At 52.2% G+C, this 16,265-nt stretch overlaps 1 protein-coding gene across 1 annotated transcript in view; it reads right to left on the bottom strand.

Moving 5' to 3' along the window:
- The window catches only part of WDR90 (WD repeat domain 90), a 43,908-nt gene extending 28,775 nt beyond the window's left edge, over nucleotides 1-15,133 (bottom strand). The window contains 21 exon segments of the mRNA XM_062503297.1: nucleotides 1,627-1,757; nucleotides 2,284-2,423; nucleotides 2,808-3,043; nucleotides 3,552-3,668; nucleotides 4,883-5,010; nucleotides 5,682-5,843; nucleotides 6,213-6,331; nucleotides 7,542-7,599; nucleotides 7,843-7,988; nucleotides 8,079-8,189; nucleotides 9,158-9,226; nucleotides 9,836-10,063; nucleotides 11,139-11,248; nucleotides 11,343-11,436; nucleotides 11,439-11,466; nucleotides 11,756-11,879; nucleotides 13,046-13,216; nucleotides 14,364-14,481; nucleotides 14,754-14,930; nucleotides 15,022-15,093; nucleotides 15,095-15,133. Of these exon segments, the coding sequence (XP_062359281.1) occupies nucleotides 1,627-1,757; nucleotides 2,284-2,423; nucleotides 2,808-3,043; nucleotides 3,552-3,668; nucleotides 4,883-5,010; nucleotides 5,682-5,843; nucleotides 6,213-6,331; nucleotides 7,542-7,599; nucleotides 7,843-7,988; nucleotides 8,079-8,189; nucleotides 9,158-9,226; nucleotides 9,836-10,063; nucleotides 11,139-11,248; nucleotides 11,343-11,436; nucleotides 11,439-11,466; nucleotides 11,756-11,879; nucleotides 13,046-13,216; nucleotides 14,364-14,481; nucleotides 14,754-14,930; nucleotides 15,022-15,093; nucleotides 15,095-15,133 (2,578 nt within the window).
- Between the last annotated feature and the right edge of the window lie 1,132 nt (nucleotides 15,134-16,265).

Genomic DNA, 16,265 nt, shown 5'->3' on the forward strand with positions numbered 1-16,265 from the left:
TCTGATGGTGCTGCTGAGCAGCAGCTGCAGCTTCTACAGCCTGAGAAAAAAGCAACCCGTACTGTAGGATATGCTACAAATTTTACTTTGTACTGTAGGAGATGCTACAAATTTTACTTATACATCCAGAATGTGTAGTGAACTAACTCAAAAACAAGGTTGAGATGCACAGCTTGTTTCCTGAGTGAACAAGCAGCATTTTCAAGGAAAGCAGGACAAAGTCAAAGGAATAAAACTGATTTTAGGGCTTATTTTTTAGCGTTACAAGAGGAACTCTGCAAGATCTCAGCTGCAGCCTGGGTGTCTGAACCCAGAGCAGAATGAGGTCAGTGCTGAACACCACCACAGTGATGTCAGTCCAGAGGGCAGAGAGACCCAGAGGTCTGAAAATGACAGAAATTACAGCAATTCTCTGTATTTATTCCATGACCATAATTCCACAGTTCTGTCCCTGGAACGTGACCAGGCAGCAAACACAGTTTCAGAGGAGAGTCACCACATGAAGGTCCAGCTGCAGCACTAGCACCAAACCTGGGTGATTTTGGATGAATTCCCTGATTCCTCCAACCCCTGTTTCTTCTCTGGTACACCTCCTGGGGCAGGTTCCTCCTCTTTGTGCAATATTTCACTGTATAAAAATCAGAGTTCCCTTTCCCTGCCCAAGCTTGTGCTGTCACAACTAATTTCCAAAGTGTACATTAAATGTGACACTAATTTTTCCAAACTGCCTTGCCCCTGCCCTGCCTCAAGCTCTCCACCAGCTCCATTCACCAGCACAGAGCAGCTCTGCTGCAGGCAAGATTAGGGCAACAATCCACTTCAAAAAAATTAAATTGCACATGCACAGAATGGAAAGAGTCAGAGCTTGGGCATGAATAAATAAATCTCTGTGACCCCAGTACATTCATGAAATCATCACACTAGCAGGATGAAAGGGTTTGAGCCAGGACAGGTAAGAATTGCTGGCAGTCACTGGGGTTTGCTCACACACAAGGTACAAACAGAAATCAGAGAATCATTAAAGCTGGGAAAGCCCTCTAAGATCATGACGTCTGCTAACTCATGTCCCCAGGTGCCACATCCACATCTCTTTTAAATCCTTTCAGGGATGGTGACTCTACCACTGCTTTGGCAGCTGTGCCAGTGCCTGACCACCCCTTCCTCTGAAGGAATTTTTCCATGATCAAATCTAAACCTCCCCTGGCACTTGAGGCCATTTCCTCACACCCTGTCCTTTGTGCCCTGGGAGCAGATCCTGATCCCCCTAGCTGCCCCCTCCTGTCAGGGAGTTCTGTAGAGCCAGAAGGTTCCCCCTGAGCCTCCTTTTCTCCAGGCTGAGCTCCTTTCCCAGCTCCCTCAGCCTCTCCTGGTGCTCCAAAACCCTTCCCCAGCTCTGTTCCCTTCCCTGGACATGCTCCAGCCTCTCAGTGTTGTAAGGGCCCAGAACTGACACCAGGACTGAAGGTGCCTCAGCAGTGCCCAGTGCAGGGGGAAATGACAAAGCTCAGAAGGTTCATTGGGAAATAATCATTATGAGCAGGCTGAGTTTTGGGATGGCTCTGGTGTCAGGATGTCTGTGCTAAAACAAAAAAAAGAAGAAAGGCAACCCCAACTCTGGAGTCTTACCCAGAACTCTCAGAACCTGGATTTTCCGTGCCACCAAGCTGTAAAGAGCCAGAGTTCCCTGTAAGCAGGTGCTGAACATCAAATTGCCATCTGGAGAGAAGGTCAGCCCGGTGATCGCGGTGCGGTGCTGCCTGAAAGAGGGCAGAAATCGTGGAAAAAGTGAAGAGAAAAAGGAATCACATACAGAGGGAACAGTGGTGATGTTGAATATAACATGGTGAAGAACCCAAGAGAATAAATTAACCAGGAACACAGCAGGACTCCACTGTGCTCACCCTTGTAGCAGCCCAGGACAACCAACACTCCAACCTGTTGGGAAAACTGAGCAGCAAGCGCAGCACTCCAGCCTAGATGGAACCTGCTTCCTCTCCCTTTGGAGCATCCTCCAAATCCCACACTGAGGCTCACAAGGGTTGCCTGCCCAGCTGCTCTCTAGGATAACCTCTTCTCTATTGCTGTCCACTGGCAAGTCACAAAGAAAGCCCTCATATATTTCACAACTTGGGCTTTCACCACCCAGAGCCTCGGCACAGCAGGATCTGCCCCAAACTCACCCAGATGGGCCCTGCGGCTTTTGGAGCTCCATGACTGTCACTGTGGCTCTGTCTCATCACCAGGACACCCAGTCAGACCCCGTGTAGCTCCCACTTCACTCACTTGTGCTCCAGCAGGAGGTCAGAGGCAGCCAGGCTGAAGGTCCGCACCACCCCGCTGTCAAAACCACAGGCCAGGATCTTCCAGAAGGGGTGGAAGGCCACAGTACATGGAGTTTCTTCTGCAGCTGAAAAGTCATATAGCTGCAGGGAAGAGATACCACAGGCATGAAGCTGGAGAAGACTGGAGCTGCAGCTGGACCCAACACCTGGTCAGCCTCACATCTCCATCACAAGCATGTCCCTGCTCCTGTCTGGATGGATCCAAAGCCCAGTGAAGTCCTGGGTCTTTGAGCATTTAGATAAAGCCCCTAGGTGTTATGGTTTGTGCTAAAAGATGAAGGAAAAAGAAATAGTTTTGTCTAACAATACCTCAGAACTCTGTACTTCCAATGGGTCTCTTGCCCACGGTACCCCTCACACTTCAGGGAGAGCTGCTAAACTGTGGGGCTTTGATAACTGGATCAAACAGAGACCAGGGAGACTCTTAATAAACATGAGACACCATCTGCCTCTTGTCTCACCCACCTGCTGCCTGGAGGTGAGGTCCCACACTCGGATGGTGTTGTCCTGGGACACTGTTGCTATCTGTTTCCACTTGCCCTCCACCGAGAAGCCCAGCACAGAGTCCTTGTGAGAACGCATCAGCATGTTGTAGTCCCGGGCCTGGATATCCAGGTAGCCCAGATTCCCAGAAGCTGTTGTGGACAGGACTTTGTGGCTGTCTGGGCTGATGCAGACAGAACTCACTGATGCCTCATGCTCTGGGGAAAGACAGAGGAGTCAACAAATCCTCTGGGAAAGGAGCAGCTGGAACACAGCTACAGCACATTCAGGAAAGCAATGCCCACAGGAATAAGTAGCCCACAGCCTGAAGACTGAATGCTTGTAGGTCTGAATTTAGTGATAGATTAGAGATTAGTCCTCCCTAACATCCCCAGGCTCTGCTGTAATGGTGATTGTCTCAAAAACAATCAAGAACTGCTCAACTTCTTCCCTAATTTTTCATGGACAGATGAGCCATGACTAGAAGGGCACAGAAATCAAGACAGAAAGTCTGTTCTCTCCCAGGAGATACTGCCTTTCTCTTATGAGTTACAAGAATAAACATGAATAATTGCCACTGAAGACTTCCAAGCCAGCCAACCCTGGAGGCAGCACACATAACACAGCCCTCACTCATGAGGACTGCTGGGGGAGTTGTGGCAGTGGAGCTCTGGATCTGCAGCAGGAGATGAGGAGCTCAGAAGCACCACTTCCACCTCTACTCACCTGCCTCTAAGACAGCTGCTGAGAAGTCCAGCAGCCACAGCCTCATGTAGCCATCCTCTGATCCCGTGGCACAGAAGGTCAAGGACATGCTGATACTGTTTATAGCAATCCCAGGGCCTGGAAACCCAAAAAACAACACCTCCTTACACAGTTCAAACAAGGAAACTCAACCTGAGAGGGGGGCCATCCAAGAGCTGAGTCTGGTAGTCCACCCACACCCAGCTGTAGCCTGAGGAGGATGCAGGAAGCCCACAGTGACTAGCAGAACAGGCTGAAGGGTCTCAGCCAGCCCTTCTCAGGGCTCCAAACTCCTCTTTACCATTGTGAAGCTCTTGCCAGGCACAGAAAATTCCTACCCCCACCATATTTTTGCCTCAAACAGGATCCGATAGCAAAGGATATCCCAGATTAACTGCCTGAGGTACAAACCCTTTAATTGCCATGTCCCAAAGCCTCTCTGCAGAAGGGAGATACAGATCCACAACCTGGGAGTTTTTGATTCATAGAATCATTAAGGTTGGAAAACCTCACTGCCCCACTACCAGCCCATGTCCCCAAGTGCCCATCCACAGGCACTTTGAACACTTATAGGGATAGAATGGGCAGCTTGTTCCAAAGCCTTATCACACTTGCAGTTAAGAAATTTTCCCCAATATCTAACCTAAATTCAGGTATAAGTTAGAGCCAGCACCAAGACCAGGAGGCACCAAGGATTTAGTTTTATCTCCTTCTGGGCCCTTTCGTGCCCATGAAGTGAGAACTGCAGTTACACACCTCTCAAAGGTCACATTATAGATTAATTAGCTCAATTTGCCAAAGCATACTATGCACTAAGTTTCGAGATATCAGAGCAATCACACTAGAAAGTGAATTATTCCTGCTGTTCAAGTTAATGGAAGAGCTGAAAGTTGGTTTACTTAATGTAGAGCAACAAAGATTCCCCAAACGCTTTGCACCAGCTGAATAATGAAAAAATCCCCAAATTCATCTTTTCCATCTCTCCATTAAGCTTCCCATCAGCAAATGAAGACTTTGTCTCATGTTTCTAAAAGTAGTGCTTCTCTGAAAGTGCAATCAGCATTTAAAATGCTAAAATCTTTCTTAAAATTATACTTTGCTGTACTAAGGAAGATTATTTGCAGTCCTTAAGAGGCAAATATCAATGATCTAATCAACCCCAAAATAATCCTTCAGCAATAGGTAAAGAACTGGTTGGTTTGAGCAGATTTCTGACCCAAATGGAGGTGGAGGTGGTCCCTGGTTGTTTTTCCCCACTTCCTGCCTGCTCCTGCTCCCACCTGAGCTGCTCCCTGCCTGTTCCTGGCTCCCACCTGAGCTGCTCCCTGCCTGCTCCTCCCCATCCCCCTGGGGTTGTGCAGGCAGCAGGCGCCGTGCACTCCGCACACAGACATTCTTGTAGTCCACCTCCAACACGTGGCCACTCCTGCTGCATACAAAGCTGTAAAAAATAAAAACAGGAGAGCCTTGCTTTTAGTAAGAAGCCACCTTGGTTTACCTTGGTTCAACTGGTTTGTGTAAAGCAATCCTGGCTCACAAGTTGCATAAGAGGTCAACAAAGTGTCCAAGTGTTTCACACACCTCCAAAGAAGTCAGAGCTTCTTATCTGGCTTCCTGACCCCTTGGAACAGAAATTAGCAAAAGAGATAAAAGCCTGCCATAAACTCCAAAAAGGAGCCTCCCTCTGCCACAGGCTGGCTGAGCTGACAGCTCTGCCTTTGTGGAACAGCATGGGGTGGCAACAAAGGTCTGGCTTTGATGATTAAAATAAAACAACAAAGTGTGTGTCTGTATGCAAGAGGATGTGTACCGGGCTCCTCCCACTGACCCAACAGAGAGCTTCATGGGGGGAGAGAGTCACTAAATATGGTAGAACAGCAGCATGGCAAGAGGAAAGAGCATGTTCTACGAGCAGCCAAATCCCTTTTGGGAGGTGACACGTGCTGAGTGGGGAGAGCCTCTCCCAGCTCCAGAAGGCAGCTGCATTTTGAGGGAGAACCCAGCAAAGCTCTGTGGTTGAGGGGGAAGGGGAATGCTAAGCAGGGAGAGGTGCAGAGCTCCCTCCTGCTGGGCTGCCCAGGACAGGGAACAGTGCCAGTGCCAGGCCCTTACAGTGCACGGTCCTCTGGCTCCTCCTCGGGCCCAGGCCCCTCCTCGAAGGCCAGGTCAGTGAAGTCCAGGGAATGGTACTCGCCCAGGTTGACAGGACACGAGCGCAGGGCTCCGCTCCGCACTCGCCACAGCCTGATGCTGTCCCGGCCACACGACACCATCCTGTGCCAGAGACACAGCCTGAGCACCAGGGCAGGGCTCCCCAGCCCCTGACAGCAAGGACTGAGAACAGGAATGGCAACCAGATGGCTGGAGCACCACAAATCCCCCCCCCAGCCACGCCAAAGCTATCGGACAGAAGTGGTTTGGGGTGAAGGGACCTTAAAGCTCATCTTGTTCCAACCCCTGCCATGGGTAGGGACACCCTCCACTATCCCAGATTGTTCCAAGCCCTGTCCAACCTGGTCTTGGACACTTCCAGATATGGGACAGCCACAGCTTCTGTGCCAGGGCCTCCTCACCCTCCCAGGGAACACTTCCTTCTCAACATCTAAGAATTCATACTTTCAATTTATTTTCATGGCACACTACCTGGTATCATCAAAGAAAGCAATCTTCATGGCCTTAATGTCCACATCTGTGTGCGCTTTGGCCAGCACAGTCACACCTCCACCATGAGTCACCTGAGCAGTGTTCCACACCACCACCATCTGAAGCAAGAAAATACAATGGGAGGGCTGCTCAAAACCTTGGCAGCAGAAGAGCTTTTCCTCCAGCAGCTGCTCCAGAGCTGGGCATGAAGTATTGATAATAGAGGTGGAGCAGGGAAATAAAACCAATTGCACACAGGGTTTAGGAGAGTCCAGCATCTGTGCAAAGCTTCATGGCAATATCCTTGCCTGCAATCCATAATTAGAGATTCTAAATCCCAGGGCTGCCTGGCAACAAGGCTCAGACTTGGAAAGAAAATCCACAGAACAGTGGGAACTCTGCCTGCTGGGATATAGGAGCTGTCCCAGGGCTGAGGGGGCAGGAGGCAGCATGTGTCCACTGCTCAGTGCAGGCCTGAGTGCCCTCAGTGCCCATCACCAGGGGCAAGAGTAAAACCCTCTGCCTAAAGCAAAGGGGCAGATGCCTGCAGAAATGCAGGAGGATGCTCTGCATTCCAGCACAGTGTTAAAACCAAACCCAGCATTACCTCAGAGGCTGGAATGGGCTGGGGCATCACCCTGGGTGAGGTACTCCCCCAGCACCCCCTTTCTCCCACCATGCTTTTACCCCATTGATCCCACCTCCCCAGCTCCCACACAGGTCACAGAACACTGCCACATGCTGGGAAAAACATAGAGCACTGTGTGGTTTTTCCTTCACTTAGATGGCACAGCTAATTGCTGATGGTCGTCACTAAAGAATGAAAACAGTGGATGAAAAACAGCTCCACTGACAAAACAAAACCACCAGTCCCATGAAACAAGTTTATTTTTGACTGCTACATGTGGGATCTGCGTCATCCTCAGCTACAAAGCTGGGTGGCAGCTCTACTACACGGCATCCCTTCCCACAGTAATGCCTGGAGCTGGAAGATTTCACCTCACATCTTGCCCTAAATGCTATTAAAATAAAGATACAACCCCATCACCCTGCCTGGGTCCTAGCTGGGACCACTCCAGGGACAGAACAGCCCCAAAGCACAACCCCAGCAGGTCTCTCCAGCTGCTTCTGAAAGGATTTGTTTGCTTGCAGCTGAGGAACATCCACAAGCATCAGGCAGAGGGAAAGTATTCTCTAAGCAGAGAAAGGGATGTCCCCCAAGAACATGCCTAGGAAAGCCAAGAGCAGAGAGTCACCTGGAAAATAACTACAGAATCTGAGAGAACAGCTCTCTCAGAGAAACCTCCCAGCCCCAGTGTCAGCTCTCACCGTTTTGCTGTGCACATCCTTCCCGACACCACACAGAACAGCTCCACTGTGGGAAAAGCTGCAAGAAGAAACCTGGTGAAAAACAGCTCCTTGTACCCTGGGTTCATTCTCACAGGGCATAAAAGGGGACAAGTTGTGGGGATGAGGAGACAGCAAGACCTGAGGTATAAGCTCAGCAGAGAGGTGGCAGCATATCCAGGCCAGCTGCCAGCAGGTTCAGGGACAAGCACGTAATTCATCCCTGCTTTATCACACAGAAGTAGCACAGAAAAGCTGCTGTGCTGCAATGCTGAACACACACCTGAGGGACACGAGGGACTGCAGGTAGGTTTTGAAGAGGCAGAGGCAGGTTCCCATGGGGAAGTCCCAGAGGCGCCCCACGCTGCGGGGCCCGGCCTGTGCCGAGGCCAGCAAAGCGCTGCTCCCACTGAACGCCAGCGCCGACACCTGCGGGAAGCACAGAGTGAGGAGCCCAGGAGAGATGGCACCAGGGTGCCAAGACAGGGCTGCCATCAAGGCAGCAAGGGCTACACTTACCTTGTCTGTGTGGCCAAGGAAGAACCTCTGCTCGCCAGTCTTGAGCAGCAGGGCGACGATGACGGCATGGCAGGGGTACACCACAGCCGTGCTGTCCCGTGTCCACAGAGCCTGCAGCACCGAGACAGGGGAGACGTGGCTCCAGAGCTGCCCCACAGCCCAGGCACAGTGCCTCCCCAGCCCTGGAAGTGTTCAAGGCCAGGTTGGATGGGGTGTGGAAAAACTTGGGCTAGGGGGAGACGGCCCTACCTATGGCAGGGGATGTAATGGGATGGGCTTTAACGTCCCTTCCCTAGCACTGAACAGCAGATCCAAGGAAAACAACATTGGTGGGAGAGCCTTGAACTGACTGAACCAAACCAACCCTTCCATTATCCTAACACATACCACAAGCAAGGCCCAGTGTACCACAGAAATAATCCACAACACAGCCCTTCCTTTCCACCCTCCAACAAAGCAGCACCAGTTTTAATGTGTTAAAAAGATGTGAAAGTTAGTGAAGGGTCTAGAGCACAATTCTGATGAGAAGCAGCTGGGGGGCCTCAGCCTGGACCTTCTGGCTCTGCACAACTCCCTGAAAGGAGGGGGCAGCCAGGTGAGGGTCAGGCTCTGCTCCCAGGGAACAGGGACAGGACAAGAGGAAACAGCCTCAAGTGCCAGGGGAAATTTAGGCTGGATACTGGGAAAACTTCACAGAAATGGTGGTCAGGCACTGGCACAGCTGCCCAGAGCAGTGGTGGAATCACTATCTCTGGAGGAATTTGAAAGACATGTGGATGTGGCACTTGAGAACATGGGTCAGTGGTTGGCCTGGAAATCCTGGGAAAACCGGTTGGAATTGATGTCTTTAGAAGGCTTTTCCATCCTATGATTCTGTCTAATGGGCCCCATAATTTTTAATTTACCATCCTAACAGCAGAACAATTGTCACATACTATTGTCATACTCAGGCCCACCCACTTTAAGATCATTTTCCACATCAAGCAGTGCCACACTCAGCTGCATTTCACACTTCCAAAACATCCATATCCTGGCCACACAATGACAGATCAACTCCCCAGATTATCCAAGCCACTGACCCATTTGGTGCTGCATCCTCCAAAGCCAATAATTGTTCTCAGCTTCAGGATGGGATCCGGTACCAGCCCCTGGAAAAGAAAACCAGACAGCACTATCATGCTTAGAGCCAGGCAGGCAGCTCTGGGTTTCTCCTATCAGAGGGGAAAACTTTAAAGCATTTGATCTGGCAGAGTCAAAGCTGGCAGCAGGAGGAGCTGGGGGTTCTGAGTTAAGCAGCTCTCCCATCCAGGCCCAGTGATGCCCAGAGACTTGGGGCCACTGTGAGAATCCCAGACTGGTCTGAGTTGGAAGGGACAAAGTCCATCCACTTCCACGCCCTGGCCATGGACAGGGACACCTTCCAATAGTCTAGGCTGCTCCAAGCCCTGTCCAACCTGGCCTTGGGCACTTCCAGAGTTGTCCTGCAGGCTGGGGCTCACCTGTAGGATGGCATAAAGCCCAGAGCACTTCCTGTACACACCTGGGCAAACCTGTGGCTTAAGGTCAGCACATTTGAACAGCGTGTCCCTCTGTCAAGGCAAGTAGGGTGTTGGTGGGAAGAACTGCTTGTCAGAAAAAGGTATTTTGGACTCTGTAAGTTTAACTGAAACTCCAGCATGAACCATGCATTCCCTCTCTCCCTTCATTAGAAATAAACATCCCAAAGCCACCTTGTGACCCTCCAGAACTTCACACACCTCCTCTGAGCCAGGGACAGGTCGGGTTGTCTGTCTCCCCCTCTGACGGGCATAGACATGGATGCCACCATCACCGAGTGGCAGTGGCTGCCCCGTGTCCCCTGCACTGTGCAGCCTCTGTTTCTCCTCCAGCATGTGGTCTCCAGCAGGCACAGCTCTCGGAGGCTCTGGCACTGCCAGGTGAACCTCGGGGATGCTTTTCATGATTACAGGACACCGATGCGGCACCTGAAAAGGAGGAAAGCTTCAGACAGAGCTCAGTTCTCCTGACAGTGCCCTCCACCTGCCCAGGGCAGAGACAGTGAGACACCCACATCTGTCCTGAGGGCTCTTCACAGCAACACAAACAAGGAGGAAAAAATATGGAGGGAGAGCAGCCCTGTGAGTACCTGGCTTGGCCAGGTTAACCAACCGCTCTCCTTTCGCTCCCAGTATTGTCTGTGCACCATTCATCTCCTCCAGACAGCAAAACAGAGCCTTGAGAAATGCTCCTGGGAGCTCTGGCAGGTCTGGCACTGCCCTGGGGACACTGGTCAGTGCCCAAAGGGAAGAACCTTTAATATCCATTAAAATCTCCCGACACAGCTCCAGCTGTTCCCTGGATCCTATCACTGTCTCAGAGAGCAGAGATTGGAGCTGCCCCTCAGGAGAAGCTGCAGCCCCTGACAAGGTCTGACCTCAGTCTCTTTCTCTCCATCTGATCAAATCAAGTGACTCCTGCACCTCTCACTCTTCCTCTCTAGACCCTTCACCATCCTCATGGCCATGCTTTGGACAACATCTAATAAGAGAGGTTGTGCTCCTCAGTTTCTCCCTCTCCACAGCATGAGGATGGCTTCCCTCAGTGGCTTCCCAATACCCACCACCACGCTGGTAAGCCAGTCTGGACACCAGCTCCTACACCACCCCGAGTGGAAAAGGGGAAACCAAGATGAGGGCAGCTGCCTGCAGCCCCAGCAATCCCAGCTCCACACACTGCTCTGCTTCCTGAGGGCACTGATCACATTCTTTAGTCTCCAGACCTCACTTTGTTATCTATGATATGAAGACACACCGATCTGCTGCCTCCACAGAGACAGGGAAGATAGATGTCTGGAGATTTCAAGGTACTTGGCACATCTCCTGTCTCTGTGCTGCACCACACTGAACCCCCAGACTGCAGGGCTCTGGTCACCAGACTGCCTGGAACAGCTGCCAACGATGACAAGCAGCTTCTACATCTTAAATTAAGACACAGATGCAGGGAAAAGCTCTATGGGAAGCAGGAAGGAAGGAGCTGCAGCCTCCTCCATGGTGCACTTACAGTTTTGGGACTGGTTATCTGCTGGACAAGGGACAGGCAGTCACAGACTGGTCTAGAGAGTGTCTCCAACTGGGTCAGTGGGCGGCCAGGCTCCTCCAGGACTTGGGCACCTGGGCAACACAAGGAGCAGGTCAAGCTACTTTGGAAATTCAAGGCATCTAACTGGGGTGGCACAGCCTTGGCTGCTGTCCCCAGCATTCCCACCTGCCACAGGACTTGGGAAGCTCTTCTGGATGGAGTTGCGCAGCAGCTCAGCCCCCTCAGACGGGAACCTGAGCAGAACCAGAGAAAGGCATTGGATATTGTCATTGAGATATTGCATTGGCACCTGGCAATAGCACTTGGTGCCTCAGCCTGGCACAAAGGCCTCTTCACTGTCCCTTTAAGATCCCTCCCCTTTTGCCTCACTGTCCTTCAAATACAGGGGTACCAAAAGCAGATGACACTAAGGGTGTCTTTGTTAACAACACCTAAATGCTGGAGGTGGGGGGACCGAAATGCCCACCCAAGCCCCATGTTCACCTGGATCTGTCATTTCTTAAGTGGCACTGCCCATCCTGCCCTTCCCAAGGGCGTGGGGAAGTCTGGGAGCTGCAGTGGGGTTGGAGCAGCCGTACCTGATGTAATCATAGAGGTTGTGCCACTTCTCCCCCTTGGGCACAGGGAAGGCAAATTCCCGGGGCATGGGAGCAACCCCATGGCAGGACAGGTCACTGAGCCGGGCCTCCGCCAATGTCATACCTGCCAGCACAGGGACACACACACAGTGAGTTCTCCAAGCCCACAGAGCTGCCCGAAATCACATTCCCTGTGGGATACGGGCACAAAGCACTTCCCACCTGAGAAACAAAGCTGGAGGTTTGTAACAAACCCACCTTGCACAAATGTGTTCCTGTAACTCCCAACCTCCAAAGAAGAGCCCAGAGCACAAACCCTTGGATTCCAGTTATAAACCCCCAGGCTCAAGCTTCGTGTCATTTCTATTCACTGATTCAGCAGTTTCACATGATTTCTCTTAAGGCCTGTTGCCCGTTTTCTTGTCTTATCTCCTCCATGTACTTTTTAAATTTAGGAAAGTGAAACAGGAAAGGTTTCAGGAAAGATACAATAAGTTTCAGGAATTTCAAAGCAGCCCCTTTAACTTCTTCCTCACTGATGCTTCCCAGCAGGCCAGGCAGTTCAGACAGAATTCCAGCAAAAAAAGGGAAAGACAGAAAACAAAGGATTTGACCAAAGTACCTCTGCCACACTGAGCAGGTGGATAAAAAAAGCAGGTTGGAAGATTTTTGACACAAAAAAGCACATGCTCTTCCAGCAGATAAAAGCACAAGTATTGCGGAAATGAGTCTTGATCACACCTTTCATTTTTGCCCCTGAAAAATTTCTAACCTTTAAAAGATATTTAACTTTGCTCTTTTCATTCACTTTTACTGCTGGAAAATGAGAGGATACTTTCCTCCAGAGTTTGGGAGACTGTATTCCATTCCAGATTGCCTTCCTGTGCCAAGAGAGGTAGGGAGGGATTTTGGACAAGGGGAAATGGCTTCCCACTGCCAGAGGGCAGGGATACATGGGATACTGGGAAGGAATTGTTCCCTGGGAGGCTGAGGAGCTCCTGGCACAGGGTGCCCAGAGAAGCTGTGGCTGCCCCTGGATCCCTGGAAGTGTAGAAGGCCAGGTTGGACAGGGCTTGGAGTAGCCTAGGCCAGTGGAAGGTGTCCCTGCCTGTGTGTAAATTTAACACAGTACCAAGTATTTTGCCCTTTCTGTTCATATCACAGAGCACCAGCAGCCCAGTGCTCTGACAAGGCTGCAAATTCAGCTTTGAACCCCCATAGGGTCCCCACAGGCTGGGCTGTGGAGTCTCAGGAGAAAGCAAGGGCCAACCCAAGCTCTGGGCTCCTCACCTGGCTCAAACAGCAGGTCACTGGTGCAGAGGTTTTTCACGAGCAGGTTGCAGCAGAGTTTGACCCCCCTGAGGTGGCTGTACCTGCGGTTCAGGTACAGGGCCAGGATAGAGGGCAGGTCCAGCACCAGGCACGTCCAGCGCACGTCAGCCGGGGCTGCTCCAGGGGCACCTGTGGAGGAGAGGATAGGTGGGAAAAGGGATGGTGAGAAAGGGGCTCCAGCCATGAACCTTTGTTGGAACCCCTGAAACTGAGGGTTTTAGACTTTCTGTGCTGACCCTCAAGAAAACGCTGCTTTTGACCTGAGGCTTCCAAAATTAAATGACAGAACTAAGATCACAGGTGTATAGTTTGAACAGAAGTGTGAAATGTCACATGGTAGAAAATTTGGAATCTGAGGTTTTAGAATATAGTGGTCTATAGAGGCCAGGATGGAGGTTTTGGGCAGAGGTTTCTTTCTTCTTCACCTTCTTCTCCATGGGTTTAGGTGGGATCTTCTTTAATTGGATAAAAAAATCTGCATTGTGGGTCATGGGTGTTTGGTTATTGGATGAAATAATTTAGGTTAATTAATTGGACAGTTTAGGTTTAAAAGACCTTGTAAAAAGAGAGACAGATTGCCGTTTAGCCATTTTTAGCTTGGTAGCTAGAAGTGCTTTAGCACTCACTGTAACATAGATAAAAATTAATAAACATCTGAGTCCGAACATGAAATTCCATCTCTAGACCTTTTAATCCCAAGTCTGGCAGAAAACAAAACAGAAGACTAAAACCTAAGCGATAGACCTTGCTGGACAGGAGACACAGGATGAGGTTCACAGGATTCAGTCCAAAGTTTTTACCAGGCAAAATTCCTACCAGGCCAGTGCCAAGGGGAAGATGGGAAAACAAGTCTTGTGGGCTCAGGGGTGGGGAAGGACAGACAGGCATCCCACCACCTCCATGGGCTCATGCCTGGCCCAACATTGCACCCCTCTGTTTGGGAAAACAGGGATAGGGGACAACCCAACCAGGAGCTAAAGCTCTGATCTTGCTGCAGAGGGGCTCCCACTCAGGCCCACCACTGCTATCATAAAATCCTGGAATGTTTTGGGCTGGGAGATGCCCAAACCCATCTCGTTCCATTCACCTGCCCTGGGCAGGGACACCTGCCACTATTCCAGGCTGCTCCAAGACTTCTCCAACCTGGCCTTGGACACTCCCAGGGATGAGGCAGCCACAGCTTCTCTTCAAACACATCAAGCCAACTTGAGAACTCAATTTACTTTCTAACAATTTATTTTGGTGGTGGTGTGCCAGCCCAGCCCCAGCTCCTCACCCCGCCGGGCCGTGCCCTTGCCGGCTGCTCCACAGACGAAGGGGAACTGGAGCCAGGTGGCCGTGGATTTGAATTCCTTGAAGAGGCTGGAGAAGGAGATTCGAACCACTTGGTTTTCCTGGGAAGAGACACACACAAACACACGGAGCTTTAGTCACCCTGGTGGCTTCGGCAGGGAAGTGCTAGAGAAGAGAAGGCACGTGGCCCCGTCTCCTCCATGTCCCCTGGCCCCAACAGAGATGCCACCAGGATGAAAACCATCTCCAGCCTGGGGTGACCCACCAGGAGCAAAGAGCAGCCACTTCCTGCAGCCCCAAAGACCACCAGTGCCCTCCCCAGTCGTTCCATCAGCCACAATAGCAGTTAAGGAGGCCACCCCGTGTCACCAACCTCGGTGGTGACATCCAGGTGCACGAGGAAGTGCTTGCGGGGCAGGGGCCTGAAGAGCAGGTAGAGGTAGCGCCCTGTCAGCCCCAGGGACTGTGTCCCTGCCCGCGGCAGCTGCAGGTAGCTGCTGGCCGGGTTGGAGCCTCGGATCCGGTAGATTGTTCCCTTCAGCCTCGTGTCCTTTGGGAACCAGGGAAAGATAAGGGGTGGGTCAGCATTGCCCACTCTTGGCCAGCACCTTCCCACCCTATGGTGCCGGTGCTCCCGTTACCGTGAGGGCGGCCACGTCCCCCTCCTTGGCAGAGCGCTTCCACTCCTCCACACGGAAGTGCTTGAAGATGTTTCAGGTAGGGACGCTGCCAGGCTGCCAGCACCAGGATCATCGGGGGGGGAACATAACCCCAGCCTGGACACTCCCCCACTGCCTCTTGTATGCCCCGAGGCACCTTGCCCCTCTAGCACCCCATTGTCTACATGTCCCGAGTTTCCCCAGCCCCAGTGTCAACCTCGTGATGCAAGCACAGTGATGCCCCCGTTATCTCTTTACCTCAATTACCCCCAGCCGTGGTGACACCCCCAGGCCCCAGTGTTCTGCTGAGGATCCCATTACTCCCCTCCAGCCCCATGAATGCCCCTGGAACCTCCAAGCCCCGAGGTCCTCCAGTCCCGGTGCTATCCCCACCACCTCCACACCCTGACCCTGCAGCTCCAGTGCTGTCTCTGTGTCCCGAACATGGTGACAGACCTGGTAGGCCCATGTTCAGGATCCTCCCACCCTGGTGACAGCCCAGTATCTCCATGTTCCAAGCCTCCCCAGTCCTGGTGGCACCCCGTTAACTCCATGTGCAGAGCCCCCATGTCCAGTGACACCCTTGTATCTCAGTGCACACAGCCCCCCAGATCCAGTGATGCGCCTGTGACTGTAACACCCCCAGCACCCACATACTCTGAATCCCCCGTGCCTGGTGACAGTGCCCCGAGTCCCACTGATGACCCTGTTACTGCCATGCTCTGAGCCCCAACTCCAACCAACCCCAAGCACAGCTGACATCCCTGTTACCATCACGCCGCAAACCCACAAACCCCTCAGCCCCCGGTAACTGCGTGCTGCAGAGGTCCCCCATGCCCGGAGCCCTCCCCAGTGATGCCCCCGTTGCCCGTGTGCTCCGAGCTCTCACAGCCGCTGATGCTCCGGTTCCCCCATCCCCACTGACGCCCTGTGTCCCCCCCCCATCCCCGCTCACATCCGCATCACCCCGTGTCCCCCCATGGTCAGTCACGTCCCCCCATCCCCGCTCACACCCCCATTACCCCGTGTCCCCCCATGGTCAGTCACGTCCCCCCATCCCCGCTCACACCCCCATTACCCCGTGTCCCCCCATGGTCAGTCACGTCCCCCCATCCCCGCTCACACCCCCATTACCCCGTGTCCCCCCCATGGTCAGTCACGTCCCCCCATCCCCGCTCACACCCCCATTACCCCGTGTCCCCCCATGGTCAGTCACGTCCCCCCAT

Source organism: Cinclus cinclus, chromosome 16, assembly GCF_963662255.1.
Source record: "Cinclus cinclus chromosome 16, bCinCin1.1, whole genome shotgun sequence".
NCBI lineage: Eukaryota > Metazoa > Chordata > Aves > Passeriformes > Cinclidae > Cinclus > Cinclus cinclus.